This window comes from Armigeres subalbatus, unplaced genomic scaffold (assembly GCF_024139115.2).
Source record: "Armigeres subalbatus isolate Guangzhou_Male unplaced genomic scaffold, GZ_Asu_2 Contig245, whole genome shotgun sequence".
In the NCBI taxonomy this organism is placed as follows: domain Eukaryota; kingdom Metazoa; phylum Arthropoda; class Insecta; order Diptera; family Culicidae; genus Armigeres; species Armigeres subalbatus.
This window is the reverse complement of record NW_026942982.1, coordinates 123,045-144,955: the sequence shown is the minus strand read 5'-3', so window position 1 is coordinate 144,955 and position 21,911 is coordinate 123,045. Positions and strand designations below refer to the sequence as shown.

General features: G+C 41.4%; 2 protein-coding genes across 2 annotated transcripts in view; one reads left to right on the top strand and one right to left on the bottom strand.

The window, feature by feature from the left end:
- Nucleotides 1-6: 6 nt before the first annotated feature.
- LOC134203817 (ubiquitin carboxyl-terminal hydrolase-like) lies at nucleotides 7-20,081 on the top strand. Its single transcript, XM_062678664.1, has 3 exons — nucleotides 7-246; nucleotides 309-449; nucleotides 19,289-20,081. Exons 1-3 carry the CDS (start codon nucleotides 211-213, stop codon nucleotides 19,796-19,798), a joined length of 687 nt encoding a protein of 228 aa, XP_062534648.1. The 5' UTR covers nucleotides 7-210; the 3' UTR covers nucleotides 19,799-20,081.
- A 602-nt stretch (nucleotides 20,082-20,683) lies between these two features.
- LOC134203813 (sphingolipid delta(4)-desaturase DES1-like) overlaps nucleotides 20,684-21,911 on the bottom strand; it is a 29,371-nt gene continuing 28,143 nt past the window's right edge. Inside the window, exon 2 of the mRNA XM_062678661.1 lies at nucleotides 20,684-21,159. The gene's annotated coding sequence lies outside the window, so the exon portion shown is untranslated. The remainder of the gene's footprint in view (nucleotides 21,160-21,911) is intronic.

The window sequence follows — 21,911 nt, the reverse complement described above, 5'->3', positions numbered from 1 at the left end:
ATTTTTCGTGGGAGTGATTAATCAACTTTTTCTGCGCTTCTTGGCTGGACAAGGACAAAGAGCCGGCTAAAATATCTTTTCCTTGGTATGCCATTACTCATCGCTAAGTAAATTAAATTATAGCACGAAGAAATTCAATTAAAGGTAGCGTAGAAGTGTTGCTTTGCAGTTCGTATTTTTTGGTCAAAGTTTTGTGCAATCGTACCCAAAATGGCCACTTGGTTGCCTTTGGAATCGAACCCGGATGTACGTATTATCATTTTTTGTACTATTTATTTGAATGTTAAAATAAAATCATCTTTTGCAAGGTACTGAACAAATATCTGGAAAAACTCGGAGTTTCACCGCTGTGGAATATCGTCGATATCTACGGTACGGATGAAGATCTATTGGCTTTCGTGCCACAGCCGTTGAAATCGTTAATTTTCCTGTTCCCTTGTTCGGAAGTGGTAAGTTTCATTTGTATTCCTATCTAATTAGTTTAGAACCAGATAGGTATTTTGTTTTAATTTAAAATTTGATTTGTAGTAGGTAACTTTTTTTTTTCTTTAGTGGAATAACATTACCAAATTAGTGTAATGCTATTTTAAAATTAATTGGTCACGGTTATGCAAAATCGCACCAAGCGCCAAAAAAACTCAGCTTTCGTTTAGCAGATTTAATTGATCACAAATCGTGTCGAATATCTTTCAATCCTCTATACTGCCCATGATCGCATATTTGTAACACTCGCATTTTTGTTCATTTTGTAAAAAAAACTGTGAATCGTTCAGAAAGCTCAATTTACTGCATCTAATCCCACAACAGTAAAATAGGCTTTACTATCTTGCTTATCTGTGGTAAGCTGAAAATGATTGAGTTTGTGGGGAGGATTGACAAACGATTTACAAAATCAACCAAAATGCAAATGTTACATTTATGCGATCATGGGCAGTATAACTGAGGATACCTCAACAAATGTATGTACGAAAAAAAAATCCGTTTTTTTTTGTAAAAATGTCACAAGTCAGTCAAAAAGCCTCTTGCCGCAGTATGGTAGAACGCCGACCAATTGTATTGTGAGTATTTAGGGTAAGACAGGGCAAGATAAGCAGCATATAGGCGAGCCTTAATCCAAACCTATATTTTATTCTGTTATATGGCAGCGCTTCTCAATTATTCTCTCGGGAGGTTTCCTTTTCAAATTGTTGGTTGATACCGCACAAGTTTTATTTTCAAGAAAGAGAAAGAAAGTTTCTCTATGTGTTTTGGAGAATCCTTCTTAAAGTTCTACATTAGTGTGTAACACTACCATTCTAACAACGAAATAAGCTTCAGTGAGTAAAACTAGGGATGGGCTAAAAACAAACTGTAAAATTAAAACTAATTGCAAACATTTTTAGAATCCTTAAAAAAGGTAAAATAAATTACCGAAACCGTCGGATGCAGAAGTAAACTTGTTTTTGCTGCTTTACAAGACTGCAACGGCCGAAAACGACTTGATTTTCAATTAAGTTCTGAAGAATTTTTCTGCTAGCTCTGTAGCAATTCCCCTGGGAGTTCTGGCAGTTCCTTCGGGCGTTTTGGATAGTTCCACTGGGAGTTCTCAACAATCCTGGAACTATTAAAGAGTTTCTTCTGGAGTTCTGAAGTATTGTACTGGGGAATCCTTCTTGGAGCTCTAGAGGGTTCTGTAGAGTTCCTTTGAGAGCTCTGAGGAATCTTTCTGAGAGTTCTAAAAAATCCTTCTGGGAGTTCTAAAGAATCCTTCTGCCAGTTCTGGAGAATTTTTCTGGGAGTGTTGGAGAATCCTTCTGGGAGTTCTGAAGAATTTTCCTTGGCGCCATGGAAAGTTCCTTAGGAAGTTCTGGAGAATCCTTTTGTAAGTTTTTGAGAGTTTCTCTGAGAGTGCTGGAAAATCCTTCTGGAAGTTCTAAAGAGTTTCTCTGGGAGTTCTGGAAAATTCTTATGGAAATTCTCAACAATCCTTCTGGAAGTTCTGAAGAGTGTCTTTGGAAGTTTTGATCGATTGCGCTATGCAAGAGCCCGTTGAACTCCACATGCCCCTTTGCAATCGAAACTGGACCGCGACTGTAGTCGCACTCATGCCTATTGAGAGGACTGTCCTGACTATGAATCATTGCATCATGACGTCACAAGACCATTTTTTTACCCGTGTTCAAATGGGGAGTGAAGGACGAATGAAAACGTTGAGCATAGAGGTTGACAGCTAGAGCCGTGATGAGGGAAGTCGAACAGTAGATACCGATAGCTCATTATTATAGAAGACATTGCCAATTATAAATAGGAAAGCAGATGAATTCGTAAAACGATCCCTTCATTATTTATTTTGTATTTTCCAGTGCTGAGTAGAAGCTAGTCAAATATTACTGATGATTTTTCTCTAGCCCAAACTGAATTATAAACACTATCTGATTATGTCAGAGGCGTCGCGTGATCAATTCTTCAACCTGTGCACTATTTTAATATTTCGAGAAAAACACATAAAAGGGACCTGAAATAATAAACAAATAATTTTCCAGCGTGTTTCTCAATATGTTTGCTTATTTTGTTGCATCTAACTAGTTCTTAGTATAGATAGTAGAATCTATAGATGAGCGAAAGCATGGCTGAGTCGATTTTTTTGACCGTGCAAGCGCGCATATGACGTCACAGCCCTTAACATTTCCATTGATATCGTGACGTCATGCTCGTTTGGAGACACGTTTGACAGTTCGTTTGGAGACAGAGGATTTATCTTCGCTAATCTATATATTCCACTATCTATAGTTCTTAGCTACTTCATACTTTCTGAATTAACTCAAACTTAACTAAGCTTCAAAGTGATTTAAGTAAAATTAAAAATTACTATCATCAGCCACTATTCCAATGTGGCAAATAAGCAATATATCTATTCGGAAATTATTGAACTGGCACTTTCAATTCTAATTTGAGTTATTCGTAAAATGAGACGAAGTTTTAAATACGGAAAAGGAATATGCCATATCAGAAAAATAAAGTCTGTACAATAAAGAGAACAATGAAATTCCCTTACTCGTCTCAATTAATAATTATTTTATTTACAATTTATATCTTTGATCAATATTCTGGACTGGACAGATGTCGAGAAGTTTTCCGTCCATCAGCATGGAAATTTGCTCATAAAAAATTTCATAAATTCGTGTGGACAATTGACATTTGACTTACCCCCTCCCTAACTAAATATATTGGATTTCACGAAAAAAAAAACCTTTAAAAATAAATATCTTCAAACATGTTGACCCGTTTCATATTCGCAAATTCTGCGACAATATAGATTTTCATCAGAAGATGAAAATGTCTGTTTACAATATGTTAATATTGTCGGTTACTTCAATGTCTAATATAATAGGCGTATTTGTAAACAGGTTTTATTACGCTTATTAGCAGATGACAATTTCTGTTTAAATTGAGCTAATGTCGCGTTAGTATTATCGGACAGTACATTGTCGTCAGGATTAGTGGATGTATTATAAAAAAAAATATCAAAAGCGCTTTTACTTCGCGTTGTTTATATAAGCGGAACTTTCGTCATGGAACGCTTTGAGGAAACAGAAATGCTCGCGATTTACTCTTCTCTTTAGATTTTGTTCCGATCGCGCTCTCTTCACCGAATCGCGCATGCGCTGTTTGAAACGGTTCTCGATAGGCACCAAACCGTGCACTGCCTGCGAAGAACGCTTTGACTATTTATACATCGCCGATTGCGGTTAGAGCAGATGATCCACACATACAAAAATAATGCGTGTATGATGCATGACAAAACGTTCTCGGCTGAAAGTTCCGTGTTGATACAACATGTGGTGTCGGTGGGTCGGTTCGGTATCGTAGAGAAAAATATAACGCGTCCCCATCGCAGCATTTGGTTGCCTCACATCACGCCGCCTATAAAAAAAACATGCATATTTTCCGTTTATGTATCTAATACATAGTCAAATTTGCATGAAACATCTTTCAAATGCACATAATTTAAATACAGACAAGAAATCTATCTAGAGTTTGAATGTTGGGGATAAAATTGCAACATGTGCAGTGCACAGGTTGCACATGCGGACGCGACGCCTCTGGATTATGTACTAATGTACTTAAATATAGACGTCAGTCGATCCAAAAAGAGTATTCAAACAGGAAAACCTAGTTGAGTGGTAGCGTACACTACAGAATTTTGTACATAATTGCAAATGTTGGAAGATCATGTGTGCATTCTCAATCGGGGTCAGTTGGGGGCAAGACAAGTTGTATACAAAGAACTGCCGGATTTTTACGGAGATCCCGAAGACGGGCCGTTGTTCATTTCCTTGTACAACTCATCTACGCAGATGTGCGTATTTTCTAATGAAGAAAAGATGCTGCGTTTACGAAAATGTCTTAGAGAAAAGGCCCTGGAAGCTGTACGGTGCAGACTACTCCACCCATCGATCGTGACTAGTGTGATTTCTACTCTTAGAATGTTATACGGCAGGCCAGAAGCAATAGTGCAGGCGTCCATCAGGAAGATAAAGTCGCTGTCATCGCCCCAGGTGGAGAAATTGGAAACAGTGGTTAATTTTGAACTGACGGTTGAGAATTTGGTAACAACGATTGAAGCATGCGGAGTGGAAGATTTTGTGTATAAGGCGTCATTAAAAATTAAATTGGAAAATCGTATACCTCCTGGATTAAAGCTGGATTTGGCGAAACATTCCAGAAACAACCAAGCGCCCGACTTACTTGATTTTAGCGGTTGGCTTTATTCGATTGCTGAGGATGCCAGCGCAGTCATGCAGACTACAGCTAAAGTTTCGGGGAGCCGCGGAGTTAGACACGATGATTCCCTTAACTTTTCGTCTGTGCTCTGGGGTCAATATGACCCCAGGCCACTTTGAAACGCTGCACATAGGAGTACGCAGTATAAAAGCGTGGCCAAAACTATGCCAATCATTTTGTCGGTTGTAAATGCATCATATTAACAGTAAAGCGTATTTTATTGCTTTTGTGCTCTTTGTATTACACTAGTAGTGAAGTATGACCACCGGCGGCGTCAGTTGTTATTATTAGGTAAAGCACCACTTGGCGTAAGAACGCTGCTTTTAGGAACTGCAGCGTGCTTGCGACGAGTGGTGTCCTCCTCTGACTCTGTCAATGAGTATGGTTTTTATGTTAATTTTAATTCTTTAATTATTACTTGCTAAGATTGCTGAAAATGTGCTTCGTTTGTTCACTTCAACTATATCAATTTGTCATAGGATAATGTTAATGTTTTCGGGGGCAGCAGGGACTTTGTCCAAGGGCTTGACGATCCCTCACCAGGCCATCTGCGAGTTGTGGCGCATGCATAGGATGTGGTGGGGTTTGACAGTGGGCCCTGTTAAACCTCTATAAAAAGCTGCATGTATCCGCAAGTAGGCTCCGCCAAAGCGACCGTGTGCCGCTCAAAGCGCACAAGCCCAAGTACTGGTGTTAGGTGGGACGCTAAACAGCCCTGACACGACGGCCCTCCGGCGAGACAGGAGGTTTGCGCAGGCCCAATAAGCCGCCTGGAAAACCAATAATTACGAACAATATAAGAGATAATGCGACTCGATATAATCGGCAAAGACCTAGGCGACGAATAAAGGATCACGATTGGAAGCTTGGAACATGGAACTGCAAGTCGCTAGGTTTCGCAGGTTGCGACAGGATGATCTACGATGAATTACATCCTCGCAACTTCGACGTCGTGGCGCTGCAGGAGATTTGCTGGACAGGACAGAAGTTGTGGAAAAGCGGGCATCGGGCGGCTACCTTCTACCAAAGCTGTGGCACCACCAACGAGCTGGGAACCGGCTTCATAGTGCTGGGAAAGATGCGCCAACGCGTGATTGGGTGGCAGCCAATCAACGCAAGGATGTGCAAGCTGAGGATTAAAGGCCGTTTCTTCAACTATAGCATCATCAACGTGCACTGCCCACACGAAGGGAGACCCGACGACGAGAAAGAAGCGTTCTACGCACAGCTGGAGCAGACATACGATGGATGCCCACTGCGGGACGTCAAAATCGTCATCGGTGACATGAACGCGCAGGTAGGAAGGGAGGAAATGTATAGACCGGTCATCGGACCGGATAGTCTGCACACCGTATCGAATGCATAAACTTCGCAGCCTCCCGCGGAATGGTAGTCCGAAGCACCTTCTTTCCCCGCAAGGCCACATGGAGATCACCTAACCAAGAAACGGAAAACCAAATCGACCACGTTCTAATCGACGGTAAATTCTTCTCCGACATCACGAACGTCCGCACTTACCGCAGTGCGAATATTGAATCCGACCACTACCTCGTTGCAGTTTGCCTGCGCTCAAAACTCTCGACGGTGTACAACACGCGTCGAAGTCGGACGCCGCGGCTTAATATTGGGCGGCTACAAGACGGTAGACTAGCCCAAGAATACGCGCAGCAGCTGGAAGTGGCACTCCCAACGGAAGAGCAGCTAGGCGCAGCGTCTCTTGAAGATGGCTGGAGAGATATTCGATCCGCCATTGGTAGCACCGCAACCGCTGCACTTGGCACGGTGCCCCGGATCAGAGAAACGACTGGTATGACGGCGAATGTGAGCATTTAGTAGAAGAGAAGAATGCAGCATGGGCGAGATTGCTGCAACACCGCACGAGAGCGAACGAGGCACGATATAAACAGGCGCGGAACAGACAAAACTCGATTTTCCGGAGGAAAAGCGTCAGCAGGAAGATCGAGACCGTGAAGAGACGGAGCAACTGTACTGCACTAATAACACACGAAAGTTCTATGAGAAGTTGAACCGTTCACGTAAGGGCCACGTGCCACAGCCCGATATGTGTAAGGACATAAACGGGAACCTTCTTACGAACGAGCGTGAGGTGATCCAAAGGTGGCAGCAGCACTACGAAGAGCACCTGAATGGCGATGTGGCAGACGAAGATGGCGGTATGGTGATGGACCTAGGGAACGCGCGCAGGACATAATTCTACCGGCCCCGGATCTCCAGGAAATCCAGGAGGAGATTGGTCGGCTGAAGAACAACAAAGCCCCTGGGGTTGACCAACTACCAGGAGAGCTATTTAAACACGGTGGTGAGGCACTGGCTAGAGCGCTGCACTGGGTCATTACCAAGATTTGGGAGGAGGAAGTTTTGCCGCAGGAGTGGATGGAAGGTGTCGTGTATCCCATCTACAAAAGGGCGATAAGCTGGATTGTAGCAACTACCGCGCAATCACATTGCTGAACGCCGCCTACAAGGTACTCTCCCAAATTTTATGCCGTCGACTAGCACCAATTGCAAGGGAGTTCGTGGGGCAGTACCAGGCGGGTTTTATGGGCGAACGCTCCACCACGGACCAGGTGTTCGCCATTCGCCAAGTACTGCAGAAGTGCCGCGAATACAACGTGCCCACACATCATCTATTCATCGACTTCAAAGCCGCATATGATACAATCGATCGGGACCAGCTATGGCAGCTAATGCACGAAAACGGATTTCCGGATAAACTGGCACGGTTGATCAAAGCGACGATGGATCGGGTGATGTGCGTAGTTCGAGTTTCAGGGGCATTCTCGAGTCCCTTCGAAACCCGCAGAGGGTTACGGCAAGGTGATGGTCTTTCGTGTCTGCCATTCAACATCGCTTTGGAAGGGGTAATACGAAGAGCAGGGATTAACACGAGTGGTACAATTTTCAATAAGTCCGTCCAGCTATTTGGTTTCGCCGACGACATAGATATTATGGCACGTAACTTTGAGAAGATGGAGGAAGCCTACATCAGACTGAAGAGGGAAGCTAAGCGGATCAGACTAGTCATCAACACGTCGAAGACGAAGTACATGATAGGAAGAGGTTCAAGAGAAGACAATGTGAGCCACCCACCGTGAGTTGGCATCGGTGGTGATGAAATCGAGGTGGTAGAAGAATTTGTGTACTTGGGCTCACTGGTGACTGCCGAAAATGATACCAGCAGAGAAATTCGGAGGCGTATAGTGGCTGGAAATCGTGCATACTTTGGACTCCGCAAGACGATCGAATAGAGTTCGCCGCCGTACCAAACTGACCATCTACAAAACGCTCATTAGACCGGTAGTCCTCTACAGACACGAGACCTGGACGATGCTCGTGGAGGACCAACGCGCACTCGGAGTGTTCGAAAGGAAAGTGCTGCGTACCATCTATGGTGGGGTGCAGATGGCGGACGGTACATGGAGGAGGCGAATGAACCACGAGTTGCATCAGCTGTTGGGAGAACCATCCATCGTTCACACCGCGAAAATCGGACGACTGCGGTGGGCCGGGCACGTAGCCAGAATGTCGGACAATAACCCGGTGAAAATGGTTCTCGACAACGATCCGACGGGCACAAGAAGACGAGGTGCGCAGCGGGCAAGGTGGATCGATCAGGTGGAAGATGACTTGCGGACCCTCCGTAGACTGCGTGGCTGGCGACGTGTTGCCATGGACCGAGCCGAATGGGGAGAAGACTCTTACATACCGCACAGGCCACTTCGGTCTTAGTCTGAATAAATAAATAATAATAGGATAATGTTAAAGTCTCTGGATAATGTATTGATATTACAATCAATGGAGCAGATCAGATAAATTCTGATAAGAAAATTATTTTGAGCTTTTTAGTGGAATGTCTTCACTTGTCATAAGACGAGTTAATACAATCCCATTGAATTCCACCGAGTCAAGTCGAGTCAAGTACGAGACACTGAAGACGGCCTTACATTTGAGGTCGAAATACGTATCTGTCAAGATACAATTAAGTGGTGGAATTCAATGGGATTGTATTAACTCGTCTTATGACAAGTGCAGATAAATTCGTTGCATTTCAACCGCTTTATTTCTTAACAACCTTTTACATCCGAAAAATTCGTATGCTTTTCATCAGAGTCCAGCTCTTCTTTGAAATCAAACCATTTTATGAGCTTTGTCGCTTAAAATCATTAATATTTATTTTTTTCGCCGAGCTTCTCTTAGAAAACTTCACTATATTCAATTAAAAACAACTCACGATTGCGTGAGGATGCGTGAAATGTTTTTCGGTGAGCTTATTGAGGAAACTTCAATCTTTCCAACGCTGACAATTTTGTTGCTTGATCGGGCTTGGAACCTAATCAAAAGTTTAATTTTGTAAAACATATTATTGTAAAAAAGGTAAAAAAGCTAGCAATTAATATCGTCATTATGGATCACCTAAAAACAATTTCAGATCGAATCATGCTTGGAAACGATTTTACATACCCTCATTATTGATACCTATATTGATTTTCATCTTAAAAATCAATAAAACCCAGAAAAACACGATAAAACATGAACATTTTTTCATTGACAATTGCGATAAAACTAGCATGTAAATTATGGTGAAGTTTTGGCAGCCAGCATTGCTCACAAGTAATCAATATTGATCCAAAAATCCCAGGGCAAGTTAGTATTACTATTTGAGAGTACAAAAACGAAAAATAATATGGAGATATCTAAAAATATTGTTTTTGACTTTTGGCCAGGATTTGGGGTGAGATACTCCTTAGTGCGCTGCCAGTTTTTTAGTTTTCAACCGATTCTCCTAATTTTTGGTAGTTTGGTAAAACTCGCCGAGATCTGTCACTTAGGCGCAAATTCGCTCCAAAAATCTTGAAAAAGAGAACTGCAGTATTCTTTTATTAAAGAACTTACGTTGTCTGTGCTCTGGGGTCATTTTGACCCCAAATTGGAATCGTTATAACTTTTTTACTGTTTGGCTAATTTTGGATTTTTTGGGCAGTTTCGAGAGATAATTTATTCATCTTTCAGGACGTTATCTTAGAACCCTACCCATTTTGAGCTGCAGCTTTTCAAAAAGATTATGCAGGCAGGCGTGTGCTTTGACATGAGGCATTGATTAGTTTAGAACTTGTCCGCTAGGTGGTGGCATATATGAAATCATTAATTTAGACTAACTCAAGATATTCCGATATATGGAATTTCCTCATTGCAAATATTCCTATCGCACAAATTTGAAATTTGTAAAAATTATGTCTTTGGCATAGTTCATCTGGTGAGAATGGACTGTCTTGTGACGAAAAAAATAAATTAGGAATTTTACAATTAGGCGGCGCTAGTGTACAACATATGTGAAATATTGCTCTAACTTGAGATCATTCGTACATTTTTGTTTGATTATCGGTTCTTTCAGTCTTATAAAGCAGCTAAAACGTTATTGCCTCTATTTTCCGACGTTTTGGTGTATATTCCACCTTCTTCAGGGATTTCTATAATATTAATGGAAATTAAAATTAGTTGTTAACAAATTTGATCAATCTCAGGTAACGCCCTGAAAGATGATTAAATTATCTCTCGAAACTGCCCAAAAAATCCAAAATTGGCCAAACAATAAAAAAGTTAAAGCAATTTCATTTTGGGGTCAATATGACCCCAGAGCACAGACAACGTAAGTTTTTTCGAGCATAGACATAAGGTCAATATACATTCTTATGCAGAGCTAAGACGATCTCGACCAGAGAAGGTGCAAGCTAATCCAGGACCAATAGCAACACCAAAAGAAGAATGCATTACATGCAAAGGTAGCTGCGGCGCAGTGGCTAAGTACAAAAGGTTTGCTGAGTTAACTCTAGATACAAAATGGGCTTGCCTACGGGAGCCAAAGTTATGCCGTAAGTGTCTGCGAAAGCACAACGGCTCCTGTAGACAGCAGGAAAAATAGAAAATACATCGCAAAGAGTCGAGATAGAAATATCAGCCGTAGTAAATTCCTTCAAGTCACACAGAATGTCTAACGTACGTACGATTCAGGACCTGCAAATAAGACCCCAAACATTAATGTACTCGAAATTGATGGATCGGTTCCGCCATCTTAGCGGGCTCCCGGTAGAATCCTACTGCAACGCTTGCCCTAGGATCTTGCTAGGTCTTGAACATGCATCGCTTGGCCATGCGTATGACGGCGTTCGTCTTCCTTCAGACGTAAGTGAATAGCGATGGATTCAAACGAATATGTAGTAACAATAGCCAGAAGCAGTCCTATATATCATCTAGGTCCATTCCTCGATGAAAACGGTGTACTTCGTGTTCATGGCAGAACAAAAGCTTGCACGTTTGTACATCCGGATGCAAAGAATCCAATTATATTCCCACGGAATCATTCCATCTCTCAACTTATTATATCTCATTATCATACCAAGTACCATCATCAAAACCATAGCACAGTTGTTAATGAGTTGCGACAACGATACAGTATTTCTCGTCTAAAAACAACCTACAATAAAGTTCGCCAATTCTATCAGCACTGCATGAACGATCGTGCACGTCCCCAATCACCAGCTATGGGCGACCTTCCTTTTACCTCGCGTGGCTGCATATGCTCGTCCGTTTACTACTTTGGACCAATCGCGATCACCCTTGGACCCCGTCTCGAAAAACTTTGGGTACTTCTTGCCACCTGCTTAACCACTCGCGCCATCCACGTGCAAATCGTTCACACTATGACTACTGATTCATGTATAAAGTCACTAAGACACATCATGGCTAGAAGGGGTTTACCAGCTGTCATATACAGCGACAGAGGTACGAATTTTCAGGGAACAAGCTACTTGGAACTTCATTCCCCCTGCTTCCCCTCACATATAGGGGCGTGGGAGCATCTCGTACGAACGGTAAAGCAAAACCTTTCAAAGCTACAATCGAACCGAACGTTATCTCATGAGGTTCTCGAAAATCTGCTTGCGGAGATCGAGAATATTACAAACTCTCCCCCGCTAACCTGTATTCCTGTTGACGACAATCAGTCATCTGTATTACTCCCAACCGTTTTCTACTTGGATCAAGTAATGGAATGAGATTCTGGGCTCCGTTTGACGATAACTCGAAGGTGCTAAAGAACTGCTGGAAGCTATCACAAACTTAAGCTAACCAATTCTGGAAACAGTGGCTCCGAGATTATCTTATCTCTTATCACTCGTAGGGCCAAATGGTTTATTAAAACGAAGCCCATAGCTGTCAATGACATTGTGATCGTCGTTGATCCAAATTCTCCGCGAAACACCTGACCCAAAGATTGTGTAATTGGGATTATGCAGGGGTCGAATGGACAGGTAAGGAGTACAACAGTGCAAACAGTCAGCGGAATCTACGAGCGGCCTACTGTGAAGCTCGTTGTGCTCGACGTGAACGTGAATGAGAATGCAGCTTCCCAAGGTTGCATTGCGAGGGGAAGTGTTCATTGCGCTACGTCAGATCCCGTTGAACTCCACATGCCCCTTTGCAATCGAAACTGAACCGTGACTACCTATAGTCGCACCCATACCTATCGAGAGGTTGACAGCTAGAGCCGTGATGAGGAGTCGTCGAACAGTAGATACCGAATGCTCATTATTATAGAAGATATTGCCAATCGTAAATAGGAAAGCAGATGAATTCGTAAAATAATACCTTAAATATTTATTTTGTATTTGCCAGTGCTAAGTAGAAGCTAGTCAGATATTGCTGATGATTTTCCTTTAGCCCAAACTGAATTATAAACACTATCTGGTTATTGTCTGATTTAATTTTCGCCATCAATGCTTATTGTTACTAATCTCGGATCGAAGTCGTGAGCTGTCCTGGTCCATGTCCGATCTATTTATTTATTTATTTCGTCAACCAACGTAGAATAGTACATATACATATACATGTTTGTTTTTGTAATGCTATAGTATGATTTAATAATAGTTTTTTTTTAGTATGGTGATATATAATTTTGATTTTGAATTTATATATTTTTTAATTATTTTGAATTTTGAATTGATAAGTGTATATTTAAAGAATTGGTTTTGAATAATCTCCACGAGCCAGCGGTTTAATGTACTTAAATATAGACGTCAGTTGATCAAAAAAGAGTATTCAAACAGGAAAACCCAGTTGAGTGGTAGCGTACACTACAGAACTTTGTAATTCTACAATAAATTAACAAAATCATCCAAACCCTTCCGGTCAACAGTTCTGAAGAATTGTTCTAGGACTACTTGAAAATCCTTGGAGTTCTGGAGAGTTCCTTTAAGTGTTCTGAAGAATCCTTCTGGAAGTTCTAAACAGTTCCTCTGGGAGTTCTGGAGAGTTTTTTTTGGGGAGTTTTGTGAGAATTTATCTGAGAGCTCTGAAGAATTGTTTTAGGACAGCGGTTCTCAACCTTTTTCTTGAGAGGTACCCCTTGGAACTTTTGCATTAATTGAGGTACCCCCTCTCGAAATTAGGCTTCCAATCCCTTTGAAAGAATAATACCCAGCCCTTTGAAGGGAAGCTCCTTTAAGCTTTTGTATCCCTTTGAAGTAGACTTCCGCGCCTCTTCATTAGAGGCTTCTGAGGCTTCCTTTGCAGCTTAAAACGACGATTCCAAGCCTCTTGAAAGAAGGCTTCCGAACCACTTGAAACTAGACTTCTGAGCCTCTTGAAAGAAGGATTCTGAGCCTCTTGAATGGGGGCTTCCGAGCCTCTTGAAAGAAGGCTTCCGAGCCTCTCGAAAGGAGCCTTCCGAGCCTCTTGAAAAGAGGAGGCTTCTGAGCCAATTGAAAGAACGCTTCCGAGCCTCTTAGAAGCAAGATTTTGAACCTCTTGAAAGGATGCTTTTAAGTCTCTTGAAATGTGGCTTCCTACCCTCTTGAAAGGAGCCTTCCGAGCCTCTTGGAAGGAGGCTTTTGAGCCTATTGAAAGCTTCTTAGCCTGGAAGAAGGTTTTTGAGCCTCTTGAAAGGATCTTGAAAGGAAACTTCCAAACCTTCCGAGCTTTCGAACCTCTTGAAAAAAGGCTTCCGAGCCTTTTGAAAGAAGACTTCCGAGCCTTTCGGAAGAAGGCTTACGAGCCTTTTGGAAGAAGGCTTCCCAGCCTGTTAAAAGGATGTTGAAAGGAGTCTTTCGAGCCTCTTGATAGGAGCCTCTTGGAAGGAGACCTTTGAGTCTCTTGAAAGAAGGATTATAAGCCTGGAAGGAAGCTTTTGAGCCTCTTGAAAGGAGACTTCTGAGCCTCTAAAAAGGAGGCTTCTGAGCCTCTTGAAAGGAGGCTTCCGAGCCTCTTGAAAGGAGGATTTTGAGCCTCTAGAAAAGGAGGATTTTGAGCCTCTTGAAAGGCTTCCGAGCCTCTTAAAAGTAGGCTTCCGAGCCTCTTGAAAGGACAATTTAGTGCCTCTTAGAGGGAGGCTTTTGAGCCTCTTGAAAGGATGCTTTTGAGTCTCTTGAAAGAGATTTTTGAGCCTCTTGAAAGGAGGCTTCCAAGCCTCTTGAAAATAGGCTTCCGAGCCTCTTGAAAGGAGGTTTCCGAGCCTCTTGTAAGGCTTCCAAGCCTCTTGAAAGAAGGCTTCCGAGCCTCTTGAAAGGACGCTTCCGAGCCTCTTAGAAGGAGGCTTTTGAGCCTCTTGAAATGAGGCTTCCGACCCTCTTGAAAGGAGCCTTCCGAGCCTCTTGGAAGGAGGATTCTGAGCATAGAAGGAGGTTTTTGAGCCTTTTGAAAGAAGACTTCTGAGCCTCTTGAAAGTAGGCTTCTGAGCCTCTTCAAAAGAGGCTTCTGAGCCTCTTGAAAAGATATTGAAAGGAGGCTTCCGAGCCTCTTGAAAGGAGGCTTTTGAGCCTCTTGAATAGAGTCTTTTGAGCTTCTAGAAAAGAAGTCTTTTGAGCTTCTTGAAAGGGAGGCTTCCGAGCCTCTTGAAAATAGGCTTCCGAGCTTCTCGGAAAGAGGCTTTTCAGCGACTTGAAAGAAGGCTTCTGAGCCTCTTGAAAAAGGCTTCCGAGCCTCTTGAAAGGAGGCTACCGCATCTCTTGAAAGGATGTTTCCATGCCTCTTAAAAGGTGGCTTCCGAGCCTCTTAAAAGAAGACTTACGAGCCTCTTGAAAGGAGGCAACCTAATCACTTGAAAGACGGCTTCTGAAGTGCCCAGGAAGCTTCCGAGCCACTTCTAAAAAGGTCTTTAAGCTGCTTGGAAGAAGGCTTCCGAGATTCTTAGAAGGATGCTTCTAATCCTCTTGCAACGAAGCAACCGAGCATTAGTGAAAAAAATGCATTTAGTTCATTCGACGTTTTGCTCGTTCGATCTTTTGTTCCGCAGCCCTTTATACATTTCGCTGGTTGTGGAAGGCACAATTCAATTGGGATTCATTGATCGCATTGCATATTATGTACAATATAATTTTTGAAATAAAAATACACAATTATCAAAACTATATCAATGAGTTTTGATTGGAATTGTAATACGTCCGCCATTACACATTTTTGTCCGAGGTACCCCCTAGGGCCAGCGAAGGTACCCCCAGGGGTACATGTACCCCAGGTTGAGAATAGCTGTTCTAGGAGTACTGGAAAATTATTTTTAGAGTTCTGGAGAGTTCTTATGGGATTTCTGTAGGATTCCTCGGAAAGTTCTGAGGAATCCTTCTGGATGTTCTAAAAAGTTTTTCTGGAAGTTCTTTAGAATCTTTCTTGGAGTTCTGCATAATCCTTCTGGGAGTTCTTAAGATTCCTTCTGGAAGCTCTGAAAAGTTTCTCTGGGTGTTTTGGAGAATCCTTCTAGGAGTTCTGGAGAGTTTATCTGGAAGTTCTGGACAATTTCTCTGGGAGTTCTGGAGATTCTTTCTAAAAGTTCTTGAGAGTTTTGTAGAATCCTTCTTGAGTTCTGGAGGGTTCCTCTCAGAATTCCGATCAATATTTCTGGGAGTTCCAAGGAATAATTTTGGAAGTTCTGTATAATATTTTTGGGATTCTTGGCATGTTGTCCTAAGAGTTTTGGTGTTTCTGGAGATTTGCCCTGGTTTGATAATTCTTTCTTGGAGTTCTTGTTCCTTCTGGAAGCTCTGGAGTGCTTGTTTTGGTATTTGGTTTGATTTGATTTATTGGACTATATGCTGTAAGCCCGTTACCCTACTTATACATTATACACATAATTATTGTCACATATACAATTGTCCTCTTAAAAATAATCTTAATCTATCACGAATTACACCCGATACTGTTTTTACACAAATTTTTTTTACTCGGCTGTGTAAAAAAAATCCAATACAAAATTTTTGCAAAGTTGCTCCATTTTGCATGATTCGTCGAGAAATCATAAAACTTTTTTTACACGGATTTCCAAATTTTGAACTGATTTTTTTATACGGAACGCATCCCCCGTGTAAAAACAGAATCGGGTGTACTTCTGTTGTCATGTTTGTAGAAATTACATCTTGTAGTCTGTTAAATTCATTCATAAACCTGCTGGTAGGCTCGTGCTGCGTGTAGTTCCTTGATCTAAATGGAGGATCGAAGACCCTCCGACGACGAACAGTAACCGGGCTAGTGTTGAAGTTGAGCCGGTTATAGAGATATGGACTACTAATTCGCCCTCTCAAGATGTTACAGAAAAAGGCGATGTCAGCAATCTTGTGTCTGCTACTGATGGTGTAGAGGTCAAATAACGAGCAGAGATTCTCATACACCGGTAACTCTTCTCTCCATCCAAGGTTTCTCACAGCAAATCTGAATATGTACTTCATATTGTGGCCGGCCCACCACACTCGCAAAATCCAGTTTAGTCCTAACGAGGCTAACATAAATTTTGGAGACTACTCCGGTACTCCTAAGAGTTCTGGAGAATCTTTCTATGAATTCTGGAGAGTTCCTCCGGATGTTCTGAGAATCCTTCATATTCTGGGCAGTACCTCAGTGAGTTCTGGGTAATTCCCCTGAGAATTCAGAAGCATCCTTCTACGGGTTCTGGAGATTTCTTTCTAAAATTCTAACGAAATTTGGTGGGAGATTTGGCGAATCCTTCTATGATTCCCGGAAAGTTGCTCTGAAAGTTTGTAACCTGCACACTTCCAACGGCCTCGCGAGGGCATCAATGTAGCCCCTATGTACCCTTAAGTAATTGAAGCAGAAATCAATCTTACCATGTGAAATACACTACACGTACAACACACAACAACAGAACACGAATAAAGTCCAAATATCGATGAGAACAACGTTGAGAGAGTCCACATCCAACAGAAAAAGGGACTATGAAAAGATTACGAGCTGAAATGCTGCCCAACATACGAACCAATTGGCGCAACCTACCATAAGATACCATAAATCGACATCAGTAACCCTCTGCACACGATCATCTCACAGCATCCAAAGATCTCTCGCTCCATATCAATCGCTGCTCTTATCACATCCCCAAAAGATAAGAGAGTATAATCAACTCACCATCAAAGCCGAGACGAAGGCACCGACCAAGCTAATGTGGAGCTAGTTGTCGGTTAACTGCTAAGCAGGCAGCACACGTGATTCGCAATAAATTGCAATCAGCTCAGCTCAGCTTCACTGCACCGAAGTAATCCGTTGTGTTACCTACGGCAGGCCTATCTTTTCACCGCCAACACCAATCGCCTGGCGGAATGTGGCGCAAAGCGGCAGCTGTGGATGGCCGGCAGATTGCTGGTGCAGTTCATCGGTCTGCCCGGGCAGGCACTACGTTCCATCGTCGCCGGGGGATACACTTTCAACACTGACACACACACAAATTAACACTTTTCTCTAGGTTTTCTCTCTCATTTTTTTCATACATTTCTCTAGGTTTAAGCTGAAATAGAACGTAAGTAATTAATATACACCTCTTTTAATTTGCATGTGAATTTTATGCTTTAAGTATATTAAGAGCGGCTCCGAGTACTCTTCGCCATTGGTCCCACTTGTTCGAACCATCTATTTGTTTCAGGCTGATTGTGTTAAGTGGGTCATGAGGACCAGTGCCATCTTGATCGCTTTTCTTAACTTTTTGTCCTCCGTCTCATGCGGCCTCCCCTCCAAAGGGGGTGGTGACAAGTTCTTGAGAGTTCTTCTGAGAGCGCTTCATAATTCCTCAGAGCTCTCAAAAGGATTTTCCAGAGCTTACAGAAGAATTCTTCATAACTGAGATGGATTTTCTAGATCTCAGAGGGGATTCCTTCAGAATTCCCAAAAGAATTTTCCAGAAATTCCAGAGGAACTCTCTCTTTGAGAAATTCACTCTTCTGTACTCCCAGAAGTATTTTGCAATACTCTCAGAGGAATTATCTAGAACATCAAAAAGAATTTTCTAAAACTCCCATTAAAGTTCTCCAGAAGTCTAAGAGGAACTCTCCAGGACTCCCAGAAGAATTCTCCACACATCCCAGAGGAATTCTCCAAAATTCCCAGAAGGATTCTCCTGAACTATCAGTACCATCCTCTAGAACTAGTAGAAAGATTCTCCAGAACTCTCTAAAGGATTTTCAAGTACTCCGAGAAGAATTTTCCAGAAATCCCAGGAAAAATCTTCAGAACTCTCCCAAACAATTGTCTAGAAATCCCAGAGGAATTCTCCAGACTTTCAAAAGATCTCTGCAGAACTCCTAAAAGGATTTCCAAGAGCTTCCAGAGGATTTCTCCAAAACTCCCAGAAAGGTTCTTCAGAACTCCCAGAGTAAAATTACAGAACTCTTTTTTTATGTCTTTATTATAGAGACTTTCAGCCCAAGACTACAGAACTCTCAAAAAGATTCATTAGAACTCCACATAAAAGTAATGTTCTCAAAACCTTATAAAACATATTAGTGAATAGAAAATAAACTTTAGATTTGCAATTTTATTAGTGTACAATAAAATAGATCGATCTTAAATATCTGGTCGTTAATGTAGGCATAGAATACGTACTTTTGACTTAAGAATATTCTAAGACATTTCCGAGACCTTAGTTTTAATTCCACTTTGAACTGTGTCTTGCAATGTAGTTGAACGTTATTCATGGTTATTCTCTAGCTAGTAACTTACAGTTCCAAAATTTAGTAGAATTAATTTCCTTTTAAAATTATGATCCTTAGAGTTACAATTTAGAATTCAAATATTTTATAAGCAATTTTTAGCAATTTTGCAAATCATCCGCTTGGCACACCACGATGTTGCATTCGACAAACTGCTGTATCTAATTCTCTCCTTGGCCGATAGGTTTTATGACAGCTTGGATAACGTCTCAGTTTGATCGGCCTGATACGGATCCATTTGTATAGTAGGTAGTGCTTCCAGTCGCTACAGCAAAGATGGGTGTGGCCAGAAGAAGAAATCCTCATGGTTTTGTTTTTAGTCTTAAAGAGTGGAATCAAGGATCCTCTCCTTCTTGATTTCTTTCAACATTGCAGATATGGATTTCAAAAGAAAAACATAAATATCATTAGAAATTGTTCAATGTACCAACTATACTATAGAGAGCGAAATCTGTTAAAAGTTTCATGTAACAATTCATTCGACATAATGTCATTCTCAATTTCCAAAATTATATTTTTTTCTGCAGAATGAAGAATTTCGTGCCAAAGAGGATGCCGAGCTAAAGGCCAAGAACATCGAATATCCCGCAGGTCTTTTCTACATGCGTCAGTATGTACACAATGCCTGTGGAACGATTGCCTTGGTTCATGCCGTGCTAAACAACCCGGACATCGAACTGGAGGAAGGCAGCGTGATCAAAAAGTATATGGATGCGGCCAAAGATAAGTCACCGGAGGAGCGCGGAAAATTGCTTGAGAATGATGGCGGTTTTACCGAAACACACGAGATCATTGCCAACGAAGGGCAAACGCCTGCGCCGGATATCAACGAGAAAGTCTATCACCACTTCATCGCATTTGTCCATCATGACGGAAAGCTGTACGAGTTGGACGGAAGGAAGAATTTCCCGGTCCCGCATGGGGCAACATCAGCGGAAACTCTGCTGAAGGATGCCATTGCTGTCTGCAAAGACTACATTGCCCGTGATCCAGAGGAAGTTAGATACACCATGCTGGGATTGGCCCCAACACAGTAAACACGGGAAGCAGAGGAGCGCCCTCTCTCAACGAGGCCATTTATAATATTACCAGAAGTCTGCGCTTAGCTTGTATGGAATTGTAAAGCTATCAATCAAACGAAACGGATCTCCAGAAAGACTGGAAAAAGGTAAATGCTTTAGAACTGCTGGTTATAGGAAAGCGGTAAACTATCTTTGAACAATATTTGTTGCTTTTGTAAGTCAACGTTTCGAGGGTTGAACCCCGCTTTTTGATGTGAAAACTGCTCTGATGAATAAATTTTGACATAACATTGCAAAAGTGTTAGCTTTATCAGTAGAGAACAACCTATTAGTTTGAAAAATCTCAAAACATCCGCAAGGGAAGATCCATAAAGTACGTCACGCAAAAATTAACGATTTTCGACTCCCCCTCCCCCCTTCGTCACACTTTTTTGTATTGAATCTCTAAAATTTTTGTATGAGTCGTCACGCTGCTCGTAACCCCCCCTCCCCCCTAGGAGCGTGACGTACTTTGTGGACGGCCCCCAAGTCTAAAAATATTCAAATATGAGAAAAAACAAATTTCTTCGGTTTTTTTTTTATTAAGATAATTTTTAATTTTAAACTACTTCACCACCTCAAAAAAGTGTATGATTACCTGTCTACTTTTATACTGCCGGCGGAAGCATAATTATCCCATATTAAATTGGAACCCATATCAATATGAGACAGTTATGCTTGTAGCAACAGCCATAACTGCTCCCGCCTTAGTGTAACACGCATCATAAATAATTGCCAACATTATGGCTTTTCCGAACGCTGTATAGCTAATCTTCAGCCAACCTTATATGGTCAATGATCAACTAGGGCTTGTCCCCCGTCGAATGCAACTTGTTGCGAGGAAATCGGGTAAGAGTTACTATATGAAAAGTTTGCTAATGCTTTTGGGTTCCATGTGTACACACACACATACGCACGGACAGACAAACATTTTTTTAGTTCGAAAAGCTGAGTCGATTGGGTTATAACATCATGGGTTTCATAGCCTTCTATGAAACGATCGATTTTTGAGTGGAATGATAGTCTTTCGGTTGTTGTACGAGAAAAGCAAAAAAACAATGCTCGGGTACTTATTCAAAATCCACGGTTGAATCTTTGTTTACAAAATCACATACGTCCTTTTGAATAAGTACCCGAGAATGATTGATTTTAAGATTCCTGCAAATTGCCATTACTGACAATTATCGAATATAATATGCTTTCTTTCGATTGCGGATGGTGCTAATACTTTGTTGATTTAATAAATATTTTATTAACATAAATAATAATGTACAAATATTCTAAAAACATCACTTAATCCAATTTTATTGATTATTGTTCCATGGCATCCAGTCACACTGAAAAAAAAACGGAGAAAAATAAAAAAATAGAAACTCACAATGCATTAAATCTGGAAGATGCAACAATGATATACAAATATAAAATGTTTCCATTTTATGATTTTGGTATACTGTTACACCGTGATATCGTATATTGGCATAATAAGCTAGGCTAAGCATTTTTTTTCCGGGACTAGATTTACATATGTAAGGGAGACTGGGGAGACTTGATCCCCTTTTCTGATTTCCTATGTATCACAGCCAAAAATAAATAAACATAAAGATGAGTGACGTTTTGCGCTCGCACACTAATGTGCAATTCGGCACATGTAAATACGTGTTTGTTTTCCTTCTGCTCATAACCTCAAAATTGATCGGGTCATCACAATGATAGCAAAGGAGTCAAAAAAATATTGAAGATATTAGCGTCAAGAAATTAGATCGTAGTAGTCCTTATTATTAACGTCATGTCATTCAGCTGAAATAAATTTTCATTCCTTTATGAACCACAGTACATACAAGTTGTTCTTTCTACGGCTCTCAGATAATTAACCAACAGGTTATGGGTCCAGCCTAGAATTTTATGAACACAGAAGGAAGACGTATGCGATATATCGAAATAATTGAAAAATGAATATTCCAAACGGCGGAGGTGACGCAGTTGCTCCTGCTCCAAGTCGAAGCCATAACTCATTAAATTTGCCGTCCATTCAGCTGCTCCAAGGTCGCGAAAATTGGTCTACCTGGAGGTTTGCTGTGCAGACATTTTT